General features: G+C 41.3%; 1 protein-coding gene across 6 annotated transcripts in view; it reads left to right on the top strand.

The window, feature by feature from the left end:
• The window catches only part of unc13c (unc-13 homolog C (C. elegans)), a 582,280-nt gene that overhangs the window by 465,945 nt on the left and 91,507 nt on the right, over positions 1-24,828 (top strand). For 4 of the 6 annotated variants that reach the window (XM_087981434.1, XM_087981432.1, XM_043677512.2 and 1 more), the window contains 5 exons: positions 1,815-1,911; positions 2,105-2,248; positions 2,940-3,017; positions 17,545-17,622; positions 17,992-18,018. In XM_087981434.1, the coding sequence (XP_087837560.1) occupies positions 1,815-1,911; positions 2,105-2,248; positions 2,940-3,017; positions 17,545-17,622; positions 17,992-18,018 (424 nt within the window). The remainder of the gene's footprint in view (positions 1-1,814; positions 1,912-2,104; positions 2,249-2,939; positions 3,018-17,544; positions 17,623-17,991; positions 18,019-24,828) is intronic. The other 2 variants (XM_087981433.1, XM_043677514.2) reach the window with 1 other exon arrangement.

The raw sequence follows: 24,828 nt of genomic DNA, 5'->3' as shown, positions 1-24,828 counted from the left end.
CCAACTCACCCTTCCACTCTGCCAAGGACATGCAGGTCCTGGGCCTCCTCCATCACCACTCCCTAACCACCCGACGCCTGGAGGAGGAACGCCTCATCTTCCGTCTCAGGACCGTCCAACCTCATGGCATCAATACGGATTTCACCAGTTTCCTTATTTCCTCTCCCCCACCTTACCCGAGTTCCAATCTACCAACTCGGCACTGCCCTCATGACCTGTCCTACCTATCCATCTTCCTTCCCACCTATCCACTCTACCCTCCTCTCTAACCTTTCACCTTTACCCCCCCACCTCATCCATCTATCTCACTCTCAGCTATCTTCCCCCCCCAGTCCCAACCCTCTTCCATTTATCTCTCCACCCCCTCAGCTCACAGCCTCATTCCTGATGAAGGGCTTTAGCCTGAAACATTGATTTTCCTGCTCCTCGGATGCTGCCTGACCTGCTATGCTTTTCCAGCACCACACCCACGACTCCTGACCTACTATAGCCTTGGTCCAAACCTGAAAAAAAAGGCTAAACTCTAGAAGTGAAGTCAGGGTGACTGCTTTTGACATCAAGGCAGCATTTAACTGAGCTCTAAGGAGCCCTGACAAAGCTGGATGTCAGTAAGAATCATGGGGTAAACACAACTGGTTAGAGTCATACCTAGCACAAAAACATTGGTTACGGTAAAAGAAAACAAAGAGCTGCCAATGCTGGAAATCTGAAACAGAAATAGCTGGAGAAACTGAGTAAGTTTGGCAGCATCTGTGAAGGAAAAACAGAGTGAATGTTTCCAGTCCAGTGACTTTTCTTCAGAACTGGTTCGATAGTTATGGATGATGGAGGTCAACCATTTTGTTCTTGGAGCATCGCCGCAGGAGTTCTTCAACGTCATGTCCTTGGCCCAAACATCTTCCACTACTTCATCAATGACCATCCTTCCATCATGAGGTAGTAGCAGGGAACTTCACTGAAGAATGCACGATCTTCAGACATCTTCATGACTGCTCGATATTGAAGTAGTCCATGTCCACAAGCAGCAAGATGTGGGCAATAACTAGTTTGGGTTGATAAGTGGCAAGTAACAACCAGAAAACACAAGGCCAAACTGTTTCAATGGTTTAATGTTGACTCCAAAGGACATCATCTCCCACCGTGCAGCACTCCAGTACTCCACTGAAGTATTAACTGAAGTTTTTATTCTTCAGAGGAAGACCAAGCCATTTTGCAACACCTTTTCAAGTTATTCGAATTGTACACAAATATTTAAAATGGTGTAAGATGCATTTAGTAAATGAAAAGAAAAAGCACATTATTTATAAAAACAGACTACAGTGGATGTTGGAGATCTGAAATAAAAGAAAGTGCCAGTAGGTCTAGCTGTACCATGCAATGAGAAAGCAAGTTCTGAAGAAATGTCACATGGGAATTGAGTTTCTCCAGCACTTTCTGTTTATATTTTATAGACCCTTAGGATATTTTTGATTAAATATATGCCAGCCCTTGCTGAAAGGGAAGCCGATATATACAGACAGTTCAGTCGTAGAGTTGCAGTAAGATCAGAAGATTTCCAGGTTAACAATTCTTAATGAACTGGTGTAACTCTCACTTTCCAAATTATATATCGTTTTCGCCCATATCTGTGTAATACAATCCTCATTTTAAGAATATTTGAGAATGTTGATAAGAAGGTGTATGTTACGGTGAAATGTGTATGAAACCATGGTAATGTGACATTATAGTCTGGCAGAATTGTTGGTAAATAAAACTCTAAAATGAATATAATCTTGCATTTTAATAAAACATCATCATCTGATTGTTTTTATTAGATGGTTTGAGCCTTTTGCTATTGATTGGCTGGATGAAAATGAAGTTGTCTCAATGGAGTTTCTTCACGGAGCACTTGAGAGAGATAAGAAAGATGGGGCAAGTCTCAAATGCATTTTCTTGCTTATCTTGCAGCTAAAACGCACACGTTCTGAATATTTTGTGATTTTATTTAACAGTAACCAGGAATGTTATTTTCTTTGGAATAGATTGTAAATTACATTTGACAGATCGCTCTCATTTATTTCAAGAGCTTAGCTATTATCCAATTTGTTTTTCTCTTCTAATCTAGTTCCTACAAACGTCAGAACACGCTCTGTTCTCTTGCTCTGTTGTGGATGTCTTCACTCAACTGAATCAAAGTTTTGAGATTATCAAAAAGCTTGAATGTCCTAATCCAGAGGCACTGGCACACTTCATGAGAAGATTTGCTAAGGTACATGCATTCATAATTTTTAAAAAACAAGAACTTACAGGGCGGCACGGTGGCTCAGTGGTTAGCACTGCTGCCTCACAGCACCAGGGTCCCAGGTTCAATTCCAGCCTCGGGTGACATTCTCCCCGTGTCTGCGTGGGTTTCCTCTGGGTGCTCCAGTTTCCTCCCACAGTCCAAAGATGTACAGGTCAGGTGAATTGGCCATGCTGAATTGCCCATTAGTGTTAGTGTTAGGAGGGAAATGGTCCTGGGTGGGCTACTCTTCGGAGGGTCGGTGTGGACTGGTTGGGCCGAAGGGCCTGTTTCCACACTGTAAAGAATCTAATCTAATCTAATCCAATTTAAGAGTGTTTGAAAAGTGGTGTGTTCTGTGGTTATTACTGCATTTCTGTAGATTCAGGGAGTTGTTACTGTGCTTCCTTCCCTGGGTTGTCATTATTTTAACTGATATATGCAAGAAGGTTTTTCAACATACTTTGACAATCCAAAAGATATTCAGTCAGATTAAATTCACAATAACTATAAAAACTCAGTAAAAAATGCAGTCTCTGAGTTCGCAAATATAAATTTTATTTCTCATGTTGTACTAGAGCCAAAAAAATATTTATGCACCATCATTATCTCGTAAAAGAAATCACCAGGAATTTACCTGAATGAAACCTGGTGATCATATTTTTCATTTTCATTACAGACCATATGTAAAGTCCTCCTACAATATGCTGCTATTGTTGCAAAAGATTTCCACCTCTATTGTTCCAAGGAAAAAGTGGTAGGTATAGTTGTGTGCATGAACTGTGAATCCAATTCTACGCTATCAAAATGTATTACCAAAACTGATGCAGGATATTGGCTCAACAGAAGTGAATTGCACTTTTTATGAAGTGAATTGCAAACACAGTTAGTAAGTCGTAAATACTTTGTCCGTCAAATGACCCTTTCTGGGCCCTACTAATTAGGAATAAGTTTATTGTACACTGTTAATGAGCTCCCTCTGAGTTTCCACAACAGGAATGCTTAGTTTTAAGTTTGTAATTATAGAACTTGCTGTTTTATAGTCCAACAGGTTTATCTGAAATTGCAGGCTTTGGAGCACTGCTCCTTCATCAGGTGAAGTCCAGAAGGGGTAGGGCTTCCAAAGCTTGTGATTTCAAATATACCTGTTGGACTATAAGCTGGTGTTATGTTATTCTGACTTTGTCTACTCCAGTTCAACACGAGCACCTCCACATCATGTTTTAAATGCAATTATAGTAGTGTAAAGATACATGAACCACAAAATTAACCTGAGAAATGTAGATATCAGTTATTATTTGGTATGTTGCTCATTGTGTCACACCAATTTATGTTGGTAGGAAAGTTATTTTATGCATAGCCTATTAATGGATTTGTTTAGAAGAAAATACACAATACATACACAGTATTTCAGTTAGAAACACAGAACCCACAATAATGAAAACTTTTAGTTCATGTTATTGTTTGCTGTGGAAAGTTTGTGTGAATGTACGAGAATTTATCTATTTATTGCAGACTGATTAGAAACAAGGAGATGAATCCTAAAAAATAGGGATATTCCTGGTGGATTAGAATGGTTCATTGCTTCGAGTTTATTAGGGATTGACCTTTCAATTCTAGAGTTGGATGTTTTCCTAGCAGCAGGGTTTCTCACTCCCATCTCCAACCAAAACATCCTGCATCAGCCTGTGCTCTCCTGCAGTGCAGGCGATGTTGAGTTGTATTGTTGCGAGACGTGTAAGCCAGAGGCACACGTAATAATCTGGGGACCAGGTTAGAATCTATAAGTTTTAATGCAATGAAAATATGGAATTAATAGTCTAATGATAATCATTGTGGATTGTTGTAAAAACCCATCTGGCTCACTCACGCCCTTTAGGAAAGGGAACTGCTGAACTTTCCCAGCCTCCATGTGACTCCAAACGCACAACAATGTGGTTGCCTGCCCTCTAAAATGGCCGAACAAGCTACTCAATCAATTACATCAATCGCTTAAAAGGAAAAGAAGGCCTCCTCAGCAGTCTGCCTGTCGCATAAGCATCGGCGCAGTCTTTGTGGAGATAAAGTTTTGTCTTCACTTTGAAAATACACTCGCTTGTGTTGTGTGGCACGACCACCTCGCAAAATGGGACAAACTTTGAGCGGGTCTCACAACTCCATCCATGAGGTGCTGTGGGCCATCAACAGCAGCAGAATTGTCCTCCAGCATAATCTGTAACCTCATGGCCCGGCATATTCCCCCACTCAATCATTACCATCAAACCAGAGGTTCAACCTTGGCTCAATGAAGAGTGTAGGAGGGCATGCCAGGAGCAGCACCAGGCATATCTGAAAATCAGATATCAATGTAGTGAAGTTACCAAACAGAGCGACTTGCATGCCTAACAGCATACGAAGCAAGTTATGGACAGAGCTAAGCAATGCCACAGCCAATAGTTCCGATCTAAGGTCTGTAGTCCTGCTACATCCACTTGTGAATGATTGTGGGCAATTAAACAACTCTTTGGAGGAACAGGCTCCACAAATATCCCTACCCTCCATAATGGGGGAGCCCAGTAGTGTAAAAGATAATGCTGAAGCGCATTCAACAATTTTCAGCCAGAAGTGCTGAGTGGATGATCCGTCTCCTCCACCAAGGGCCCTCAGCAACACCGATGGCAATCTTTAGCCCATTCGATTCACTCCACTTGCTATCTAAAATGCTTGGAGGCTGCAAAGACTATGGGCCCTGAGAACTTGCCAGCAACAGGACTGAAGATGTATGCTGTGCAACTCTAATGGGCGGCACAGTGGCTCAGTGGTTAGCACTGCTGCCTCACCGCGCCAGGGACTCGGGTTCAATTCCACCCTTTGGTAACTGTCAGTGTGGAGTTTGTACATTCTTCCCGTGTCTGCGTGGGTTTCCTCTGGGCGTTCTAGTTTCCTCCCAAGGTCCAAAGACAGGTTAGGTGGATTGGCCATGTTAAATTGTTTCCAGGCATTTACATGCTAGATGGGTTAGCTATGGGAAATGCAGGGTTATGGTTGAGTTAGGGTGGGGTGCTGGGTCTGGATAGAATGTTGTGCACAGAGTCATTACAGACCTGATGGGCTGAATAGCCTCATTTCTGACTTTAAGAATTCTAACCTGCTGCATCCTTTTGAATCTGCTGCCTCCACACGAAGGCAGTGCATTCCAGATCCTAACCATTCTATACGTAAAAGCATTTTGTATGATGTTGCTTTTTGAGTGTTTCACCGTTTACTCAAACCTCTGTCCCCTGCTTCCAAATCCTACTGCCAATAGAAACAGTTTCTCCCTATCGAATCTGGCCAGGACTTTCATGATTTTCACATCTCTATCCAATCCTTTCTCAACCTTGTTTGTGGAAAACTGGTCCACCTTCTTTCCATTTATTTGTCTTCACAATTGATATCCGAGCAGGGTTTTTTCCAAGATTTACAAGCACCTCCGCACATTAGAATGAATTAGTAGCGTTTGGCAGAATCCCACTGGACATATGGCATGTTGTTTCAGTAGGTTAAAGTAATTATGTGTTGTTATTAGAAAATGGAAGTGAAGTTACCAGTATCAGGGAGGTCTTCAACTGTGAATTTGTCAAAATTCTCAAACAAATGCTCACATTCTTCTATGTGTTGTTCGTTAAATGTGATCATTTTCTTTTTTTAATTTGATTCAGGCTTAAGGGGCCATTGTTCCACTTCTGCCAATGATGTGATGATTAAACAAACAATGTAATATAAGCCTTGGATGTTTCCCCTCCAGAATGAGAGGGGGCACAGTTTCAAAATCAGAATTCTTTTGTTTAAGATGGAGATGACAAGGAATATCTTCTGGAAGAGGGTTATTCATCTGTAGGAATTCTCTTCCCCCAGAGAGCAATGGAACACTGGGTCATGAAATATATTCAAGACTGAGTTAGAATTTTGATCGACACATCAGTCATGGGTAACGGGGGTGCAGGCAGAAGAGTGGAGTTGAGGCCACAAACAGATCAACCAGTTCTGAAGAAGGGTCACTGTACCCAAAATGTTAACTCTGTTTTCTCTCCACAGATGCTGCCAGACCTGCTGAGTTTCTCCAGCAATTTCTGTTTCTGATTCAGTCATGATCTTATCGACTGACAAAGCAGGCCTGAGGGTTCAAATGGCCTACTCCTACTCCTATTTGAGAGGTTCTTATGTTAGACTTCCTGGCTCCAACTTTTAAAACCTCATCAGGAAAGCACAAAATCAAAGATTTACAAAAGTTGTTTTTTTGTAAAGAGACCACAACTAGGTAATATTAACTGAACAACGATACTCTCTAAAGTAAAAGTCAAGGCCTTAATAAAGTACTCTGTCTTTATATGCTTTCAATGCAGAAGCATATAAAAACTCATCAAAGAGAGCAAAACTGTAAAGCTGTAACTGTTGACCCTTGTGAGGAGTTAAGAGAAATAGAGTGATGATAAAGATTGGAAAAGAAGAAATGGGAGGGTTTAGAAAGCAACCTGTAGAGTTTGGGTCAAAGAGGCTCAAGATTCTGCCAGAATCGTGGGAGGAAGGGAAGGCAGGGATGCACACTAAGCTAGAGTGAGAGATGCAAGGAGGGAGTGAGGAGCTGCTGGAAGCTGTGAAGAAAGGTGACAAGCATTGCAAACTGTACATACCCAAGTAACAGTCGATCTCATTAAGAGTCAACTCCCAACTTTGACCCCAAAATCCTTAGTTTCTCATTTATCACATGTATAAGGCAAGCCACAAAGTTTAATCCCAAAATCCATAATTTTATCATTAATCGGTAGATAGGCCAAGACAGCTATCCTCTATGAATTCAGAACTAGAACAAGCAATCAATCTCCATGTTACTATCAGTCACTTGGCACTTCCAAACACCCGTCATGGATTATAAATCGTTGAAGTATTAAGACGATGAAACAGAGGAGTGGAATAGGCCATTCCGGCCCATTGATCCTCTCTGCCATTCAGTGAACTGATAATTCTCAACTCCACTGTCTTGCCTTTTCCCCATAATCCTTGATTCCCTTACTGATTAAAAATCTGTCTATCTCCACCTTGAGTATGACCCAGCCTCGACAGCCGTCTGTGGTAAAGAATTCCGCAGATTCACCACCCTCTAAGAAGAAATTCCACCTTATCTCTATCTTAAATGAGTGACGCCTTATTCTGAGGTAATATCCTCTGTTCTTCAACTCTGCCACAGGGGGAAACAACCTTCCTACATCTGCCCTGTGCATTCCCAAATTTCTTGTTGTAAAAGTTAACCTCATATGCTTTGCCTAAAATTATGGTCTCAAAAACTTGAATTTACAAAAATCCGCAGGTGCCAGAAGGAAGGCAAATGTCTGATTATTGTATTGATGCAAAAGAAAATGCCCATTGTTGTTTGGTGTCCAAATATTTGAGAGTAAAATAGTAATTTGTTGATGCAACTTGGAATGAGATGTAGTGCATCACAGCTGTTGCTACATGAACATTTATTAATACGCATCAACCATCAAGTATTCTGCGTCAGTGAAAAAAAATCCAACCTCACCACCTTTCAGATGGTCACTGCTTTACTTGCAATTTGGTTCCTTGCTTTAAATCCCAACAAGCACTTTTAATATACGATGAATGGCTGAGGATCCTGGGATTGTAATCGTTAGAGTTTAGAAGGTTGAGGGGAGATCTAATAGAAACTTACAAGATAATGCATGGCTTAGAAAGGGTGGACGCTGGGAAATTGTTTCTGTTAGGCGGGGATACTAGTACTCATGGGCACAGCCTTAGAATTAGAGGGGGTCAATTTAGAATGGAAATGAGGAGACATTTCTTCAGCCAGAGAGTGGTGGGCCTGTGGCCACAGAGCACAGTGGAGGCTGGGACATTAAATGTCTTCAAAGCAGAGATTGATAAATTCTTAATCTCGCACAGAATTAAGGGACATGGGGAGAGTACGGTAAGTGGAGTTGAAATGCCCATCAGCCATGATTGAATGGTGGAGTGGACTCGATGGGCTGAATGGCCTTACTCCCACTCCTGTTTCTTATGGTCTTATAAGCACTTGGATAATATATGCTCCTGAGAAAGTATTGATGTCTTAACCACAGCAGGCGATATCCGATAACAATCAGGTTTGGAGGTGAAACCTTAGAATAATTCTGAAGTTAAAAATCTTTTGTTGTTCCCACTCATGTCTGAAAAATTTTGAATGGCCACAAATTCAATTTGTTTCTAATTAAAGCAGATGTTTTATGGTGATAGGCAGGTCAGAGTAGGTCATTTTTAATGGCACATTCATTACCCTGATATTGACTACAAGAAGATTGGTGACTGAAACAATATTGCAATGACTTTTTACAGCAAAAGAGAGTGAGAAAACGCACCAAAGAGATCATTTGTTCTACTGTCTGAAAAGTTCCAACTAACAATGTAATGGAGCAAATTGTTTGACCGTGTTTTATGGCGTCATAAATAGTCAGAAGGGATCAGAAATTGTTGCTCCTCAAAGGATTTTGATTTTCCATGGATTGACCTGTGTTCTCCCTATTACATTCCATCATTTAGCTGAAAAGCTCTTTGTTTCCCTACTTTCTAGTGTTGTTCAGATGATATTTTTCTTTGCTTCTCTCCTCAAGGTGTTGACTCATGCCATGTAATATTTCCAAAGCCAGTGTGCTATTTAAAGTGCAAAAGTACTGTTCTTCACAACGGAGCCTACACATTGTGGGGGAGTTTTTACTTCCAGGACTGAGTGGGTTTGGGAGCAGATGGGAGGGCTAAAAAGTGCTGAAATTGACAACACGTTCTGCATTTAACTGCAGCGCAAAACCCCCTCAGGCAAGAGAGGTTAGCAACTTCAACATATTAATAATTCATTAAGAGCAGTACCAAAAAGAGGTTCAAGACTCAGCTGTGTGTGCACAGATTTCCCAGATTTTCTAGAACTTGCCAGGAAAAGCAAGGTGACATAATATCCAAACACGACATTTAAGAGAGCTGAACAAATGGCAGTCAACAATTGACTAAGTATTGAAATCTCACGGGATGAAAGTGAGGACTGCAGATGCTGGAGATTAGAGAGTCAAGATCAGAGTTGTGCTGGTAAAGCAGAGCAGGTCAGGCAGCATCCGAGGAGCAGGAAAATCGAAGTTTCAGGTAAAAGCCCTTCATCAGGAATATTGAAATCTTTCATCTGCTCTCTTGCATAATTGTGTGAAAGGTATTTGCTCCCCGCAAGTGCACTCTGAGTTTGCTTCCACACCTTCACAGGTTTACTTTCACTGCTTTTGAATTGACTCTCACTACAGTGGTCACTTTCACTACAGAAAACTCCCTTTTTATGTTGCAGATTCTGCAGAATTTACTTGTCTCCTTACTGCCTATAATGGATATGTCTCTCGACGAGAAAGTCTGTCTCCTTGCCCTTGTGTGTGTAAAAACTATGAAATAACTCACAGCAAACGTTTGTGAGTTCAGAAGTCAAGAGCAGTATTTATTCTCACATACTTACCCAAATTAACTGCAGTGTTTCACATGTCCTCTCACATTGGCGAAGTTTATATCCAGGTGAAGATAGGAACCTGTTACAAATTATAGCTAACTCGGTATCAAAAGCAGGAAATGATGGAGAACTCAGCAGCTGTGGGAGAGCAACAGAATTAACATTTGGAGCCTGGTGTGACTTGTTCAGAAGAGGCTTCTGTGGGACACACAATGTTAACATCAGATGCTGCCGGATCGCAGGCAGACAGGGTAGTGAAGAAGGCGTTTGGTATGCTTGGCTTTACTGGTCAGGTGTTGGGCAGTCATGTTGCAGCTGTACAGGACATTGGTTAGGCCATTTTAGGAATACTGCGTTTAATTCTGGTCTCCCAACTTTAGTATGTGTTAATGATTAAGGTTAGGGTTATCTCACCTTATTTATTTATTAATAAGTGGCATTTATTAATTATTATAAAAACATGGATTACAGTCCATTAAGTATAGGAGTGGGGAGGTCATGTTGCAGCTGGACAGGACATTGGTGAGGCCACTTTTAGAAGTCTACATTTAATTCTCATCTCCCTGCTTTCGGGAGGATGTTATGAAGCTAGTACTTCCAAATAAACCTGTTTGACTTCACCTGGTGTTCTGTGATTTTTAACTTTGTCCACTCCAGTCCAACACTGGCACCTCCACACCATGTTGTGAAACTTGAAAGGGCTCAGAAAAAAATTGCAAGGATGTTACCAGGGTTGGAGAATTTGAGCTATTGAGAGAAGCTGAATAAGCTAGAGTTATTTTCCCTGGAACGTCAGAGACTGAGGGGTGACCTCATAGAGGTTTATAAAATCATGAGGAGCATGATAGTATAAATAGACAAGGTCTTTTCCCCAGGGTCGGGGAGTCCAGAACTAGAGGGCATGAGTTTAGGGTGAGAGGGGAAAGATATAAAAGGGTCCTAAGGGGTAACCTTTTCATGCCGAGGGTGGTACGTGTATGGAATGAGCTGCCAGAGGAAGTGGTGGAGGCTGGTACAATTACAATCTTTAAAAGGCATCTGGATGGGTATATGAAGAGGAAGGTTTAGAGGGATATGGGCCAAATGCTGGCAAATGAGACTAGATTAATTTGGGATATCTGGTCGGCATGGACGAGTTGGACCAAAAGGTCGGTTTCTGTGCCATACAGCTCCATGATTCGATGACCTGCTGGGTGTCTGTGTTTGTTTCAGATTAGGAGAAAGTGAGGACTGCAGATGCTGGAGATCAGAGCTGAAAATGTGTTGCTGGAAAAGCGCAGCAGGTCAGGCAGCATCCAAGGAGCAGGAGAATAGATGTTTCAGGCATTCTCCTGCTCCTTGGATGCTGCCTGACCTGCAACACATTTTCAGCTTTGTTTCAGATTGCCAGCATTGGCAGTATTTTGCCTTTATTCGAATGGTTAACACAGCCTTGATATACACTCTCCCGCATAGCAGGTGTGCTTTCTTGAATGTAGTTGATGCTTTTAAGCTGAAGCTTATAAAGCCATGAGTTCTCAGCATTTTGTGAGGTTTCTTGTACTCGAATTTCTGAGGTGAACTTGAAGCCAGTGCAGGTGAGGGGGGGGATGGTTTGGAAGTCATCTCCCCTCTGTTGGGGTCTCCCAGTTTCAGGGTTTCGCTGTGAGCTACCTTGGCTGCTGAATGACCGGCAGCAGGTTTGTACTCCGGTGTTCTGATGACTGAATTGTTGGTGTGATAGATTTCCGATGGAACTGCCTACAAAAACTGCTTTTGCTGATTTGAAAAGTGATGGAAAAGGAGGCTGTTTAATCACATTCACAGTCATTTTCCAAATAAGATGGAGATGTCTGTGATGATTCCAACATTGTGTGTTACAACAGGCCGGTGCCTAGAGGGTTTGAGATACTGTGTCATTGTTTTTGAACGTTCCATTCAATCTGATAACAAGACCCTTTGATTGCTTTCAGAGAATTTCGAATCAATGAAGAATTATTTTTTGTTTCCTCCTGAGATACAGGAGTGGTTTCAATCCACAAAAGAAGTCAGGTTCCTCATGCAACCATCTTCTGTCCTATTTTAAAATATTAATGTGTTGACTGGAAATTTAGTACATACTGGGCCATAACAATATCTTCCTGGAAACTGCACATTAAATCACAACTAACCATAAAGAAGCAGGAATCCTCATTTCAATGAAGATGATGCCAGGAGCTGTGTTCTCAATCCCAAGAATTTTGCCCCAGTGTAGAAGATAACCAAGAAATAAACAAAACGCTAAATATTTAAATCTTTCATGTTTTCAGTGATGGTTTGGAGATGCCGGTGTTGGACTGGGGTGTACAAAGTTAAAAATCACACAACGCCAGGTTATAGTCCAACAGGTTTAATTTAAAGCACTAGCTTTCGGGGCACTGCTCCTTCATCAGGATGTTGTCACCAAAATCTAGTGCTTCCACATAAACCTGTAGGAGTATAACCTGGTGTTGTGATTTTTAACTTTGTTTTCAGTGATGTGACAAAGGACCAACACGAACAGGTATTGTTTTTATTTCCCGATTGAATGAAAGTAAAGCCACAAAATACTCGCTGGTAATACAGTTGTCGGATTTTTGCAGGGTAGATTTCCCCTCTACTCACTAGTGATAATTTGTTCCTTCCACTAACATGCCTCGTTTGTCTGCATTAATGTTCTTCCTGGTCATGAATGCTTGTCCCATTATTGGGCCATTTCTCGGCCTGGGGCCCTTTCTCCTGCAGAAGCAGTGACCATTCCCTGATAATGTGGACCTGTCTCCCTCATCCCGAGGGGAGTGGATCGTGCCCAGCCCTGACCCCCTCATCCCGAGGGGAGTGGACAGTGGTCAGCCCTATCTTCCCCATCCCAAGGGGAATGGACAGTGCTCAGCCCTGTCCCCCTCATCCCCAGGGGAGTAGACAGTGCTCAGTCCTGTCCCCCTCATTCCGAGGGGAGTGGACAGTGCTCAGTCCTGTCCTCCTCATCCCGAGGGGAGTGGACAGTGCTCAGTCCTGTCCTCCTCATCCCGAGGGGAGTGGACAGTGCTCAGTCCTGTCCCCTCATCCCCAGGGGAGTAGACAGTGCTCAGTCCTGACCCCCTCATTCCGAGGGGAGTGGACAGTGCTCAGTCCTGTCCTCCTCATCCCGAGGAGAGTGGACAGTGCTCAGTCCTGTCTTCCTCATCCCGAGGAGAATGGACAGTGCTCAGTCCTGTCCCCCTCATCCCGAGGAGAGTGGACAGTGCTCAGTCCTGTCCCCCTCATCCCGAGGAGAGTGGACAGTGCTCAGTCCTGTCCCCCTCATCCCGAGGAAAGTGACAGTGCTCAGTCCTGTCCCCCTCATCCCGAGGAGAGTGGACAGTGCTCAGTCCTGTCCCCCTCATCCCGAGGAGAGTGGACAGTGCTCAGTCCTGTCCCCCTCATCCCGAGGAGAGTGGCCAGTGCTCAGTCCTGTCCCCCTCATCCCGAGGAGAGTGGCCAGTGCTCAGTCCTGTCCCCCTCATCCCGAGGAGAGTGGCCAGTGCTCAGTCCTGTTCCCCTCATCCCGAGGAGAGTGGACAGTGCTCAGTCCTGTCCCCTTCATCCCGAGGAGAGTGGACAGTCCTCAGTCCTGTCCCCCTCATCCCGAGGAGAGTGGACAGCTGACTTCCTCATCCTGAGGAGAGTGGACAGTGGTCAGCCCTGTCTTCCTCATCCTGAGGAGAGTGGACAGTGGTCAGCCCTGTCTTCCTCATGTCCCTGTGCTTCATTTACATGTTTATTGCTATCGGGTGCTTTATATGAACAAATAGATGTTAATTAAGCTTTAATTCTTTTATAAGGTGTGGATTTTACTGGCAATGCCAGCATTTATTGCCCATTCCGATTTGCCGCAGAATTAAATAGCTCACTGGGCCCCTTCAGAGGGCTGTTAAAGGTCAGTTAGATTGTAGTGAGTCTGAAGTCACACGATGGTAGATTTCCATGTGTCAAGAACGTTAGTGAAGCAGATGACTCTGTTACTAAGACTAACTTTCAGATTTATTAACTGAGTTAAAATTACTCCAGGAGAGGTAACAGCCTAGTGGTATTACTGCTAAACTGTTAATCCAGAGACCCAGTTAATATTTTTGGGGACCAGGGTTCAACTCCCAGTTTGAATTTGAATCATTAAAAGTCTGGAATTAAAAATCTAGTGATGACCATGTAGTCATTGTTGGAAAAACCAGTTTCATTCACTAATGTCCTTTAGGGAAGGAAACTGTCATCCTTACCTGGCCTGGCCTACATGTGACTCTGGACCCACAGCAATGTGGTTGACTCTTAACTGCCCTCTGGCCTAGCCAGCGACACCCTCATCCCATGAATGAATAACAAAAAAAAATCTGCTGTTGTGGGATTGGAGCTCATCTCTGCACAGCATTAACTGGGCCACGATATTACTAGATCAGTGATATTACCTCCGTCAGCCTGTGATGTTGGATGTTATTGGAGGATAGACAGATGAGGGAGGATGTGAGAATGTGCCTGGGTTAGAGGGATGGATGCAGCCAAGAAAGTAAGCTGCTGTGAAAAGTGAAAAGTTGAAGTAGATTTTTTTGAATGTAGAGTAAGGGATGGGTCTGACACAGATATCAAGTTAAATATGTTAGTGTGTCATGTCAGTAGATCACTGGAACCATGTTTAGCTCTGAATTCAGGACTTTGGCAACATCACCACCTAAGTAACCTTCAGCCAAGCCTTCTTTCTTTAAGTGGTGGGTTTCTCCCTGTCACTGGGAGAGAAGAGGATCTCCCTGTAGATCCTTTTAGCCTGCAGCATTAAATCCTGTGAGGCATCAATAAAACTGGTGCAGCCACATCTTTTGATCCCCATCTTCAGAATCTATTAATTGTCATCTTTGCAGTGCCTGTTTAGCGAACAAAGTTGAAATTAACTCATGAAGGCTCTCATAATACCCGCACACATTTACTGGTCAGTCGAGAAATCAGGAAGTCAGACGCAAAAGCAGTGGTTGTGTTAAAAAGATCCAGAGAGATTCACTGCACTTGGCATCTGGCTTGACATGTGCTGCTGGGTACCACTTGACAACCCCATTCTCACTCCCAGCATGGTGTCATGTTAAAATTCTGCCTTAATGTCAGGAAGCTGTTCAACAGCAAAGTGTGACACTTCAATCACCAAACGTTGATTTTCTGTGTGAAAGGGCACTTGATAATGATCGCAGTTAGGAACCCTATGGAACATTCAGTCAGGAACATTCTTCCTCTTCCATTCCTTAGGGACATTGCTCCAGTTACAGCATTGATCTTGTTCTCCTGGCTTCAATCAGCTATAATCACAATCCAGCAATTCCGTCCGTATGATTCAATGTCACATGAGCGACAAATTTGTCACTCAAATTTTTTTGTAGAATTTGTTTGCTTTTATTAGTGTATAACAACCTATGTAATTTAGTTTGAAAGTCTTCATTTTGAAATCCAAATGTGGGCAGCAAATTAAAATTCTTGTTGCCCTGATCATTTTAATCAAGACTTGAGGAATGAGTCATTTCTTCAGCAAATTTATTTAAATGCTTTTGCAATCTTTATAATTATGCATCTCATTCCAACACCTTCTTTGTGTGAATCCTACCAACGGCAGTTAGTATGGTATTCAGAAAGATCGACAGGTTTAAGGAACTGTGTCACGTTATTTTATCACTTCTATTAGTTTCATCACTTTCTATGATTTTATACAGGTGCAAAGTAATTGTAGCTCTGGGAAAACCCAGATATTTTTATTTCTCTTCCACTGACTTTGGCTATAATAATATGATGGGCTTAGTTCACACTGTGGAGTTAATAACGAGACATTGAAGTTACCTTGTACAAATATTGAATCATCAACATTTAGCATAACTCAATGAAATTTCTGTGTCATTTTACCAAAAATATTTTCGAGGGTGGAGTTTGAGTTGGAGGATTCTTTATTTCAACAAGCTTATATTATAGAGAGAATTAGAGAGCGATTCACCATTTGCCCGAGTGATGCTGTGGATAGTAGACCTAAGAAATGCTTAATTGGATTTAGATCATCACTTGCAGTTTGGCAATCAACTGGCCAAGTAATGTTTCATGAAGGATCTTTTTCTTTGAGTAGCCGTGCTTCTGAGACAAATTGCTAATAATTTTACAAAGTAGCTTGGATCCTGTTTTTATCTGTTTTATTATAGGATTATGTAATTTATTGAGCAATCATTTAGTAATAAGTATATGTTTGCAATTATGTCTATCCACTAAATTTAATTACTTTTGCCAAAAGCGATGTATTTTATTTCTTCTCTTACTTATAGCCAGTGATTTTTGCAAGTGAAAGAGACTTTGTCCATTGAGTATAAAGTCAAAATTTACACACCAGGTTACAGTCCAACAGGTTTCATTGGAAACACTAGCTTTCAGAGCGCTGCTCCTTCATCAGGTGGTTGTGGAGACCACCTGATGAAGGAGCAGTGCTCCGAAAGCTAGTGTTTCCAAATAAATCTGTTTGACTATAACCAGGTGTTGTGTGAATTCTAACTTTGTACAGCCCAGTCCAACACCAGCACCTCCAAATCATGAGTATAAAGTCAGCAGTGAATGAATATGCAGAGAGTGTGATTTAAACTTTGTTTATAAAGGCATCAGCTTGGTACTCTTTTTCACCATGCATTAATTGGCAGATAAACTTTGCGATCTAATCCATCTACCTTCATGTTTTCTCATCGAGTCATAGAGATGTACTGCACAGAAACAGACCCTTCAGTCCCATTCGTCCATGCCGACCAACTATCCTAACCTAATCTAGTCTCACTTGCTGGAATTTAGGCCCTATCCCTCTAAAACCCTCATATTCATGTACCCATCCAGCTGCCTTTTAAATGCTGTAATTGTACCAGCCTCCACCACTTCCTCCAGCAGCTCATTCCATACACACACCACCCTCTGCATGAAAAAGTTGCCCCAGGTCCCTTTTTGTCTTTTCACCTTCAACCTATGCCCTCCAGTTTTGGACTCCCCTACCCTGGGGAAAGTACTCTGACTATTCACCTTACTCATGCCCCTCATGATTTATAAACTTTTATATGGCTACCCCTCAACCTCTGATGCTCCAAGGGAAATAGCCCCAGCCTATTCAGCCTTTTCCCTATAACTCCAACTCTCCAATCCTGGCAACATCCTTGTAGATCTTTCCTGAACCTTTCAAGTTCCACAACATCTTTCCAATAGCAGGGAGACCAGAATTGAATGCAGGATTCCAAAAGTGGCCTAACCAATATCCTGTAGAGCCACAACATGACCTCCCAGCTCCTGTACTCAATGGACTGTAATCCATGTTTCATAGGAATGAATTAGTGTTTCTACAATATGAGATAACCTTAACCCTTATTGTTACTATGTACTAAAGTAACTGAAGGTGATCGTAGAGCTGTTACAGTTTTGCATTTTGAACAGATCAAATTAAAATGGTGCAGATTGAGGGAAAGAAGGCATTTGAACAAAATACAAGGATTGCAAGATGGAGGAATGATCAAATAAACACCTTATGTGGAGTGCAGGGTGTGTATCATTTGACTGTTATGAGGTTGTCTTTACTCATAGATGAACTGCATTATCTGTCATGGCCTTCATTTTGGCCAAAGTTTGATTCATTTATTGTATTCTTCCGTAGAAACGATAGGCAAGTTGTGAACCATCAACATTCTTGCATATTGCTGTGTGCAATATTGCTGTGTGCAAATCTGATTAACGCTGTCAAGCACTTGTAAATGATTTATTAATTCAACTTTTTTTGCAGCCTTGCATCCTGATGAATAACATCCAACAATTGAGGGTCCAGCTGGAGAAAATGTTTGAGTCAATGGGTGGTAAAGAGGTCAGTGCTTTTTGAAAATCTAGAAGCCAATGCAGTAAAATATATAAACATAACTCAAAGATTTCCAGGATTTAATGCTATAAATTACATCATTTGGTTTTTACAGTCATTAATTTTACCTCTTGCAGTAAAAACATATGCTTCATGATGAGAACTAGGATACATTTTTAATACTAGTACATTGCTTAAGTACTGTTTACATTTGGTAATTTCCTGATGTTCCTATGATTAGCTGTGTTTGCTGTTGTGTGAGGAAACCTTTTGTTAACATATTCTGAATAGCATAGCTTGTTGCATGTTTTGTGCACCATCTGTAATTTGTCTTGTCTTTGTCCAATATTTTTTGTTCTGCATTCAACTATGCTGCAGGAAGAAAGGGAAAATGCCTTCTGTAAGGTCTGTGTGAACAAGGATTGTAAATGGAAAATCAAGACAAATATAAAACTATATTTTTCTTGATCTAATTTAATAAGTCAATGTAAAACTGTTGTAGACAGTTGTGCTTGGCAATGGCATTGACTGGCTGTCAAAGATAAATCATGACTGGAGATAATTTTAGTTTACTAATATATTTACAAGTGTGATTATAACTACCATCTACAATCACTATTTTCAACCACTGCTTAAATTCTAATGCATGACAAGCTAATTGTATTGAAAATAGTGGATTTATTGGTAGAAGGTGCCAAATAAGGAGATCATTTACACAGCATAACTGGATGTGCTATCAATGTTAGGTCTTCTCCAAAGTGGAGCATTTTTATTCTGTATAAATTTATGGAAATATAAGGTCAGAATTTAAATTATAAGGAAGTATGATTTAAGTAAATTTCTCCAAGTTTGAGCTGCTCTAATGTTTGAAACTTTAACAAAACCAAATCTATTGGTATGTTATTTTTAAGGTTGCAATCAAAATTGTGCATTTGCTCAACTTAATGAACTGGTGATTTTAATTAATGGTTTCTGGAAAATAAATTCTATTTCAAAAGAAAAAAGAGAACACTTCATGTTCTTGTTGCTATGATAATCTATAATTTGTATGCAATGTTGTTGATAAAAATCATTTGTTTTTAAAATCTTTGACATGACAGTGTTCAACGAGGGCATTAGTATTTCATATATAACTATTCTTTAATAATACTGTAATAATGTAGTGAGTTCTTCAGTTATTCTTCAATATTGGCATGTTTGAGATGATCCATTAATGCTTTTGCTGTGCAGTCAACTGCTCACACTTTGCATTTAGATTAGTTCAGGGAGTTTGCTTGGTGTCATGTTCTAACCTTCCGAATGTGTTGGAAGAAAAGGGCAGAGTGGGAGTTGTTTTATTAGTATCATTTAAACAAGGGCAGTGATACAATTTCAATCTGATCTGCAGATTACAACACAATGATATGTACATTGGGTAATGTGAAACTGTGTTTACTTTGGAGAATATCTAGGTGCTGGCATTCAGCTTTAAAATCTTTTTCCCCACTTTTAAGAATTGCATACGGAGAAAATGAATAAAATAATCTATTGAGTAATTTTACTTTGTCCAAAATATGATGCAGTAAGGTAAACTGTATAATGACAAGCTGCGGAGCCTTTACCTTCACATTGAGCAATCCTCTGTTTCCTCATGTTTTAAAAACAGAGTTTACTTCAAGAGCTCATCATATCTGAAATTCATTCATGTCATCTGTCTGATAATTCATCCTTTTTACGTCATTGTGAGGACAAACTCAATTTTGATCAGGTCCTGGTAATTATATGACAAATGTTGAACCAAGTATTCCCTACCCTGCTACTAAAATCCTGCTTTCAGCTATTGGAATGTTATCCCAGATGAAAGCCATTGATTCAGTGTGCTATGCCAGCTGAGACCTACGGGGACACTGTGTAATCTAATGACATTTCCTCACCCATTCTGCATCCTTTTATACTTATTTCAATTATCTTGTTCATACATATCTCTGGAGCACTTGGGACTCAAACCCAGATCTATTGTTGTACCACTTGATGTTCTTTAGTTTCAGGACTTATCCAAGAAAAATGTGCTTTTATATTGTGCTTTTAATGAGGAATATATCCAAGCCTTTATAGAGGGCGAGTAATGTGGAAAGAAAAGCAGAGGAGCCATGGTTAAAGAGTTAGGATGGATGACTAAAACGTTCGGTTGAAAATATGGGTTTTGATAAAAATAAATTCCAAACCTGCATATATCAAGAACTAGAAATGGTCATGGAATGGAGTACCCGGCATCAAGGTGTAATGGCTGAAAATCTGTCACAAGCTGTGGAACAAAGCAAGTGGGACAGATGTAAAACACATTCAGGAGAGCCAAAGTAGAGCACTTGGAGAATGTTGAAGATGTGGAGGAGGAGGGCAAGGTCCTGGGAGTGTTTGCCTAGGCCCGGGAAATTCACCTAAGGCAGCAAGGAAACAAGATATGATATCAAATCATGATATTAATTACAGACAAATTGGACAAACAAGATTACTGTAGGATAACAGACCAGGGAAAGTTGAGTTTTGTACAGCTTGGAACTCTTCGGTGTCAAAAATGGACAAGATGAAGAGGTGCTGGTGTTAGACTGGGGTGGACAAAGTTAAAAATCACACAACACCAGGTTATAGTCCAACAGGTTTATTTAGAAGTAAAGTGGTCCACCTGTATCCACGGGCATACGTTCCAAGACCTACTGTGAATGACAGAAACCACGGATAGTAGCAAACCCATTCATTTCAAGAGGAAATTTACCTCCCTGGCAACCCGTAGTTCCCGGCTCTGGAATGTTCCAAATAATATTTTCGGGCCGCAGCAAACCCCAGACAACTGAAACCACAGAAACCAATTCCGTGGATACATCGCTCCCCCTGCATTGGCTTTCGGAACACTGCTCCTTCGTCAGGTAGCTAATGCAGCTGGATCATAAGACACAGAATTTATAGCACAAGATCATAAACTGATATAATATATTGAACAACCGTAGATTGCTGTTATGTCTTTCATCTTTTAGAATGGGTTACAGGTTTCGATTCATTAATATGTAAATCCTCGAACTTCTTTCGAGTCATATTCCTGAGATAATTTAAGGTTTTGTTAAAAGTGACGTGTCAGCTCAGACAATGTATTAAAGATGTGAGATTAGAGTCTGTCTGTATCCCAATCTTGAGTCAGAATGGTTCTAATTCCAAAGGAGGAATTTATAAAATGTCATAAGACACGCAGATGCTCCACCGCCAAACCTCACCCCCGCCCCGTCTGTATTACTCTCTTGGTCTCTCTCTCTGTGTACAGCACAAAAACAGACTCTTCGGTCCAACTCGTCAATGCGGACAAGATATCCCAACCTAATCTAGTCTCATTTGCCAGCATTTGGCCCAAATCCCTCTAAACCCTTCCTATTCATATACCCGTTCAGATGCCTTTTAAACATTGTAATTGTACTAGCCTCCACCATTTCCTCTGGCAGCTTATTCCATACATGTGCCACACACTACATGAAAATGTTGCCCCTTAGGTCTCTCTTATATATTTTTCCTCTCACCTCAAAACTATGCCGTCTAGTTCTGGACCCCCCTCCACCCCACCTCAGGGGGAAGACTTTGTCTATTTACCCTATCCATGCCCCTCATGATTTTATAAACCTCTATGAGGTCACCCCTCAGCCTCCGACGCTCCAGGGAAAACAGCCCCAGTCTATTCAGCCTCTCCCTATAGCTCCCCCACCCTGGCAACATCCTTATACATCTTTTCTGAACCTTTTCAAGTTTCACAACAAACTTCCAATAGGTAGGAGTCCAGAATTGCAAATAATATTCCAAAAGTGGCCTAACCAATGTTCTGTACTGACCTCCCAACTCCTGTACTCAATGCTCTGACCAATAATGAAAGCATACCAAACACCTTCTTTATTATCCTATCTACCTGCGACTCCACTTTCAAGGTGCTATGAACCTGCACTCCAAGGTCTCCTCAGCCCATTGGCCAATCTGATCAAGATCCCATTGTAATTTGAGGTAACCTTCTTCGCTGTCCACTCCGCCTCCAATTATGGTGTCATCTGCAAACTTACTAACTATACCTCTTATGCTTGCATCCAAATCATTTATATAAATGATGAAAAGTAGAGGACCCAGCACTGATCCTTGTGGCACTCCACTGGTCACAGGCCTCTAGTCTGAAAAACAACCGTCTACCACCACTCTCTGTCTTCTACCTTTGTGCCAGTTCTGTATGCAAAAAGCTAGTTCTCCCTGTATTCCTGCTAGCCAGTCTCCCATGGGCAGCCTTGTTGAATGCCTTACTGAAGACCATGTAGATCACATCTACTGCTCTGCCCTCGTCAATCTTCTTTGTTACTTATAGAGAGATGTACAGCACGAAAACAGACCCTTCGGTCCAACCCGTCCATGCCGACCAGATATCCCAACCCAATCTAGTCCCGCCTGCCAGCACCCGACCCATATCCCTCCAAACCCTTCCTATTCATATACCCATCCAAATACCTCTTAAATGTTGCAATTGTACCAGCCTCCACCACTTCCTCTGGCAGCTCAAAAACTCAATCAAGTTCATGAGACGTGACTTCCCATGCACAAAGCCATGTTGACTATCCCTAATCAGTCCTTGCCTTGCCAAATACGTGTAAATCCTGTCCGTCAGGATTCCCTCCAACAACTTGCCCTCCAGTCTATAGTACCCTGGCTTGTCCTTACCAACCTTCTTCAATAATAGTACCACGTTTGCCAACCTCCAGTCTTGTGGCGTCTCACCTGTGACTATCGATGTAACAAATATCTCAGCAAGGGGCCCTAGCTTCCCACAGAGTTCTAGGGTACACCTGATCAGATCCTGGGGAATTATCCACTTTTACGCATTTCAAGACTTCCAACACTTCCTCCTCTGTAATCTGGACATTTTTCAAGATGTCACCATCTATTTCCCTACATTCTATATCTTCCATGTCCTTCTCCACAGTAAACACTGATGCAAAATACTTGTTTAGTTACTCCCCCGGCTCCTCACAAAGGCTGCCTTTCTGATCTTAAATCCATGTGACATTTTATAAATTCCTATTTTGGAAATGGAACCAGTCTGATACAAGATTGGGATACAGACAGACTCTAACCTCACACCTTTAGTGCATTATCTGAACTGAGATGTCGTCTTTTTTTATGAAACCTTAAGCTATCTTGGGAATGTGACTTGAAAGAAGTTCTGGGAGTTACATATTAATGAATGGAAACTTGCAACCCATTCTAAACGATGAAAGACATAACAGCAATCTAGGTTCATTCAATATATCACATCAGTTGCATGACACTGTGCTTTAAATTCTGTGTCTTATGATCCCTCCCCATTAGCTACCTGATGAAGGAGCAGTGCTCAGAAAGCTAGTGCTTGCAAATAAACCTGTTGGACTATAACCTGGTGTTGTGTGATTTTTAAAAATGGAAAAGGATGTGATCAAGTGTTTTAGCCTCCATGAAGTGAGGTGGAGGTGCAGGGAGGTGTTTTTACTGAGGTGGAAATAGGGATTCTTGGCCATAATCTAGTGTAGGTGAGTTTGAAACCTCACTCCAGCATAAAGAGGAGGCCACACTTCTGCCCGGCATATTTTTGGAAGCTGACCCTTGCTTGCTGTTTTTGCAAGTGATTCTCAATCTAAGTTTTTCTTCAGTTTCTTTGTTTATCTAAGTTGATACCTCACACTTGATGCATTTCTTCTTCGCAAAATGGCGGTGTGTCTAACTTGTACCTTCTCTATTTCATTCATTTGCTTTCCAAGCTCACCAAGCCCTGCTCACCATCTCTTCATTGCCCACTCCCACCAGCCCCTCATTGCCAGGGTAACTCCCGCCCTCGCCACCACCCTCACAGTCTTGCTCACCACTCCCCTCGCTGCTTTGTTTGCTGGCTGCAACTGTCATAATGTATGTTGTTATATCAAGGATCTAAACATTTCATAAACAAAGCTTCTGCCTTAACTGTAGATTTGTGTTAAGCAAGTCACAATTTCTGCATTGCAATTAGTACAATTCCAGTCTTATTTGATGCAGGAATCTAGCTGCTGCATTGCTGCCAGAAACATCATAGACACTGCAACTGCATTTGTGATGAATATGTACCTTGCTATTGCATTACCAACAAACCCATCCATTAAAGAACGGTATGGGGGCAATTGTTCTCTGATGCATTTGCCATGTCAATACCTCAACCGTTCAGCACTCTTTTCTCATGCAGTATAAATTGTTGCTCCCTTTGAAATTTGGCATTCTTACGTGTGCCCTGATGACTGTAAAACAAAAAGCGTCATGTCTCTTAATATAGCAAAAGTCATTCTATATTACCGAACAACTGTTTATATTGCTTTTCCTTCAGAGTTGGTAGGTTAAAAGCCTGGAGCTCTCTGACTAACATCACTTTGGATGTACCTTCACAATTTGGGCTAAATTGATTCAAAATGGCTGCTCACCACCACCTTCTTAACTGAACTGAGAGATGGGCAACAAAAATACAGACCTTGCTTATGGCTTCCACATCTATGGAAGGATAAACAGAGGAGCAACAGGTTCACTGAGACACATACCCTGTTCCTTATGTTCTTGTTTTGTTTTAGCCCTTGGTCTGTACTTGTAATTACATTGTGAATTGTGATGCATTCTAAGCAACTTGAGAATTTAAGATCTTTTACAAGAGATATGCTAAACTGTAGGCGAAATTAGAACACAACACACATCCTCAATATTAACAATATATTGACTGCACCTAATATTGCATAGTATGATGTGAACATGTCTGTAGACACCTCAGACGCAGTGCTGCAATATTTAATAAGACACCTAGTTGAGTAGTTGAACAGTTGACTTTAGCAGGTTAAAGCCCCATTTTGAATGCTGGTCTATGTACTGCCTTATTTAAAATAATTCTAGCTTTTGTTTGTAACTTAATTATGAAAACTTTATTTAATCAGATTTGTTTTGATTGCTGGAAGCCAAAAATATGCCCATCGATTCTTCAAAAATAATATTAATTAAGGAATAGAATATTTGGGACGTCTTTTGAACAAATCAACTCCTCTTGAATAGCTTTTAAGTTTGTTTCAATATGTTAAGCGAAATACACCCAAATAAATCCGTAAGATGGATTGGCCCACATAGCAATGTTCTCTATCAATTACGTTCAGTAAATTAATAGCATTTTTTTAATATGTGCTC

The sequence above is a fragment of the Chiloscyllium plagiosum genome, unplaced genomic scaffold (genome assembly GCF_037043375.1).
Source record: "Chiloscyllium plagiosum isolate Xiang-an unplaced genomic scaffold, Cpla_swu_hap1 HiC_scaffold_39, whole genome shotgun sequence".
In the NCBI taxonomy this organism is placed as follows: Eukaryota; Metazoa; Chordata; class Chondrichthyes; order Orectolobiformes; family Hemiscylliidae; genus Chiloscyllium; species Chiloscyllium plagiosum.
The sequence above is the reverse complement of the archived record's forward strand: the minus strand, read 5'-3'. Positions and strand labels throughout refer to the sequence as shown.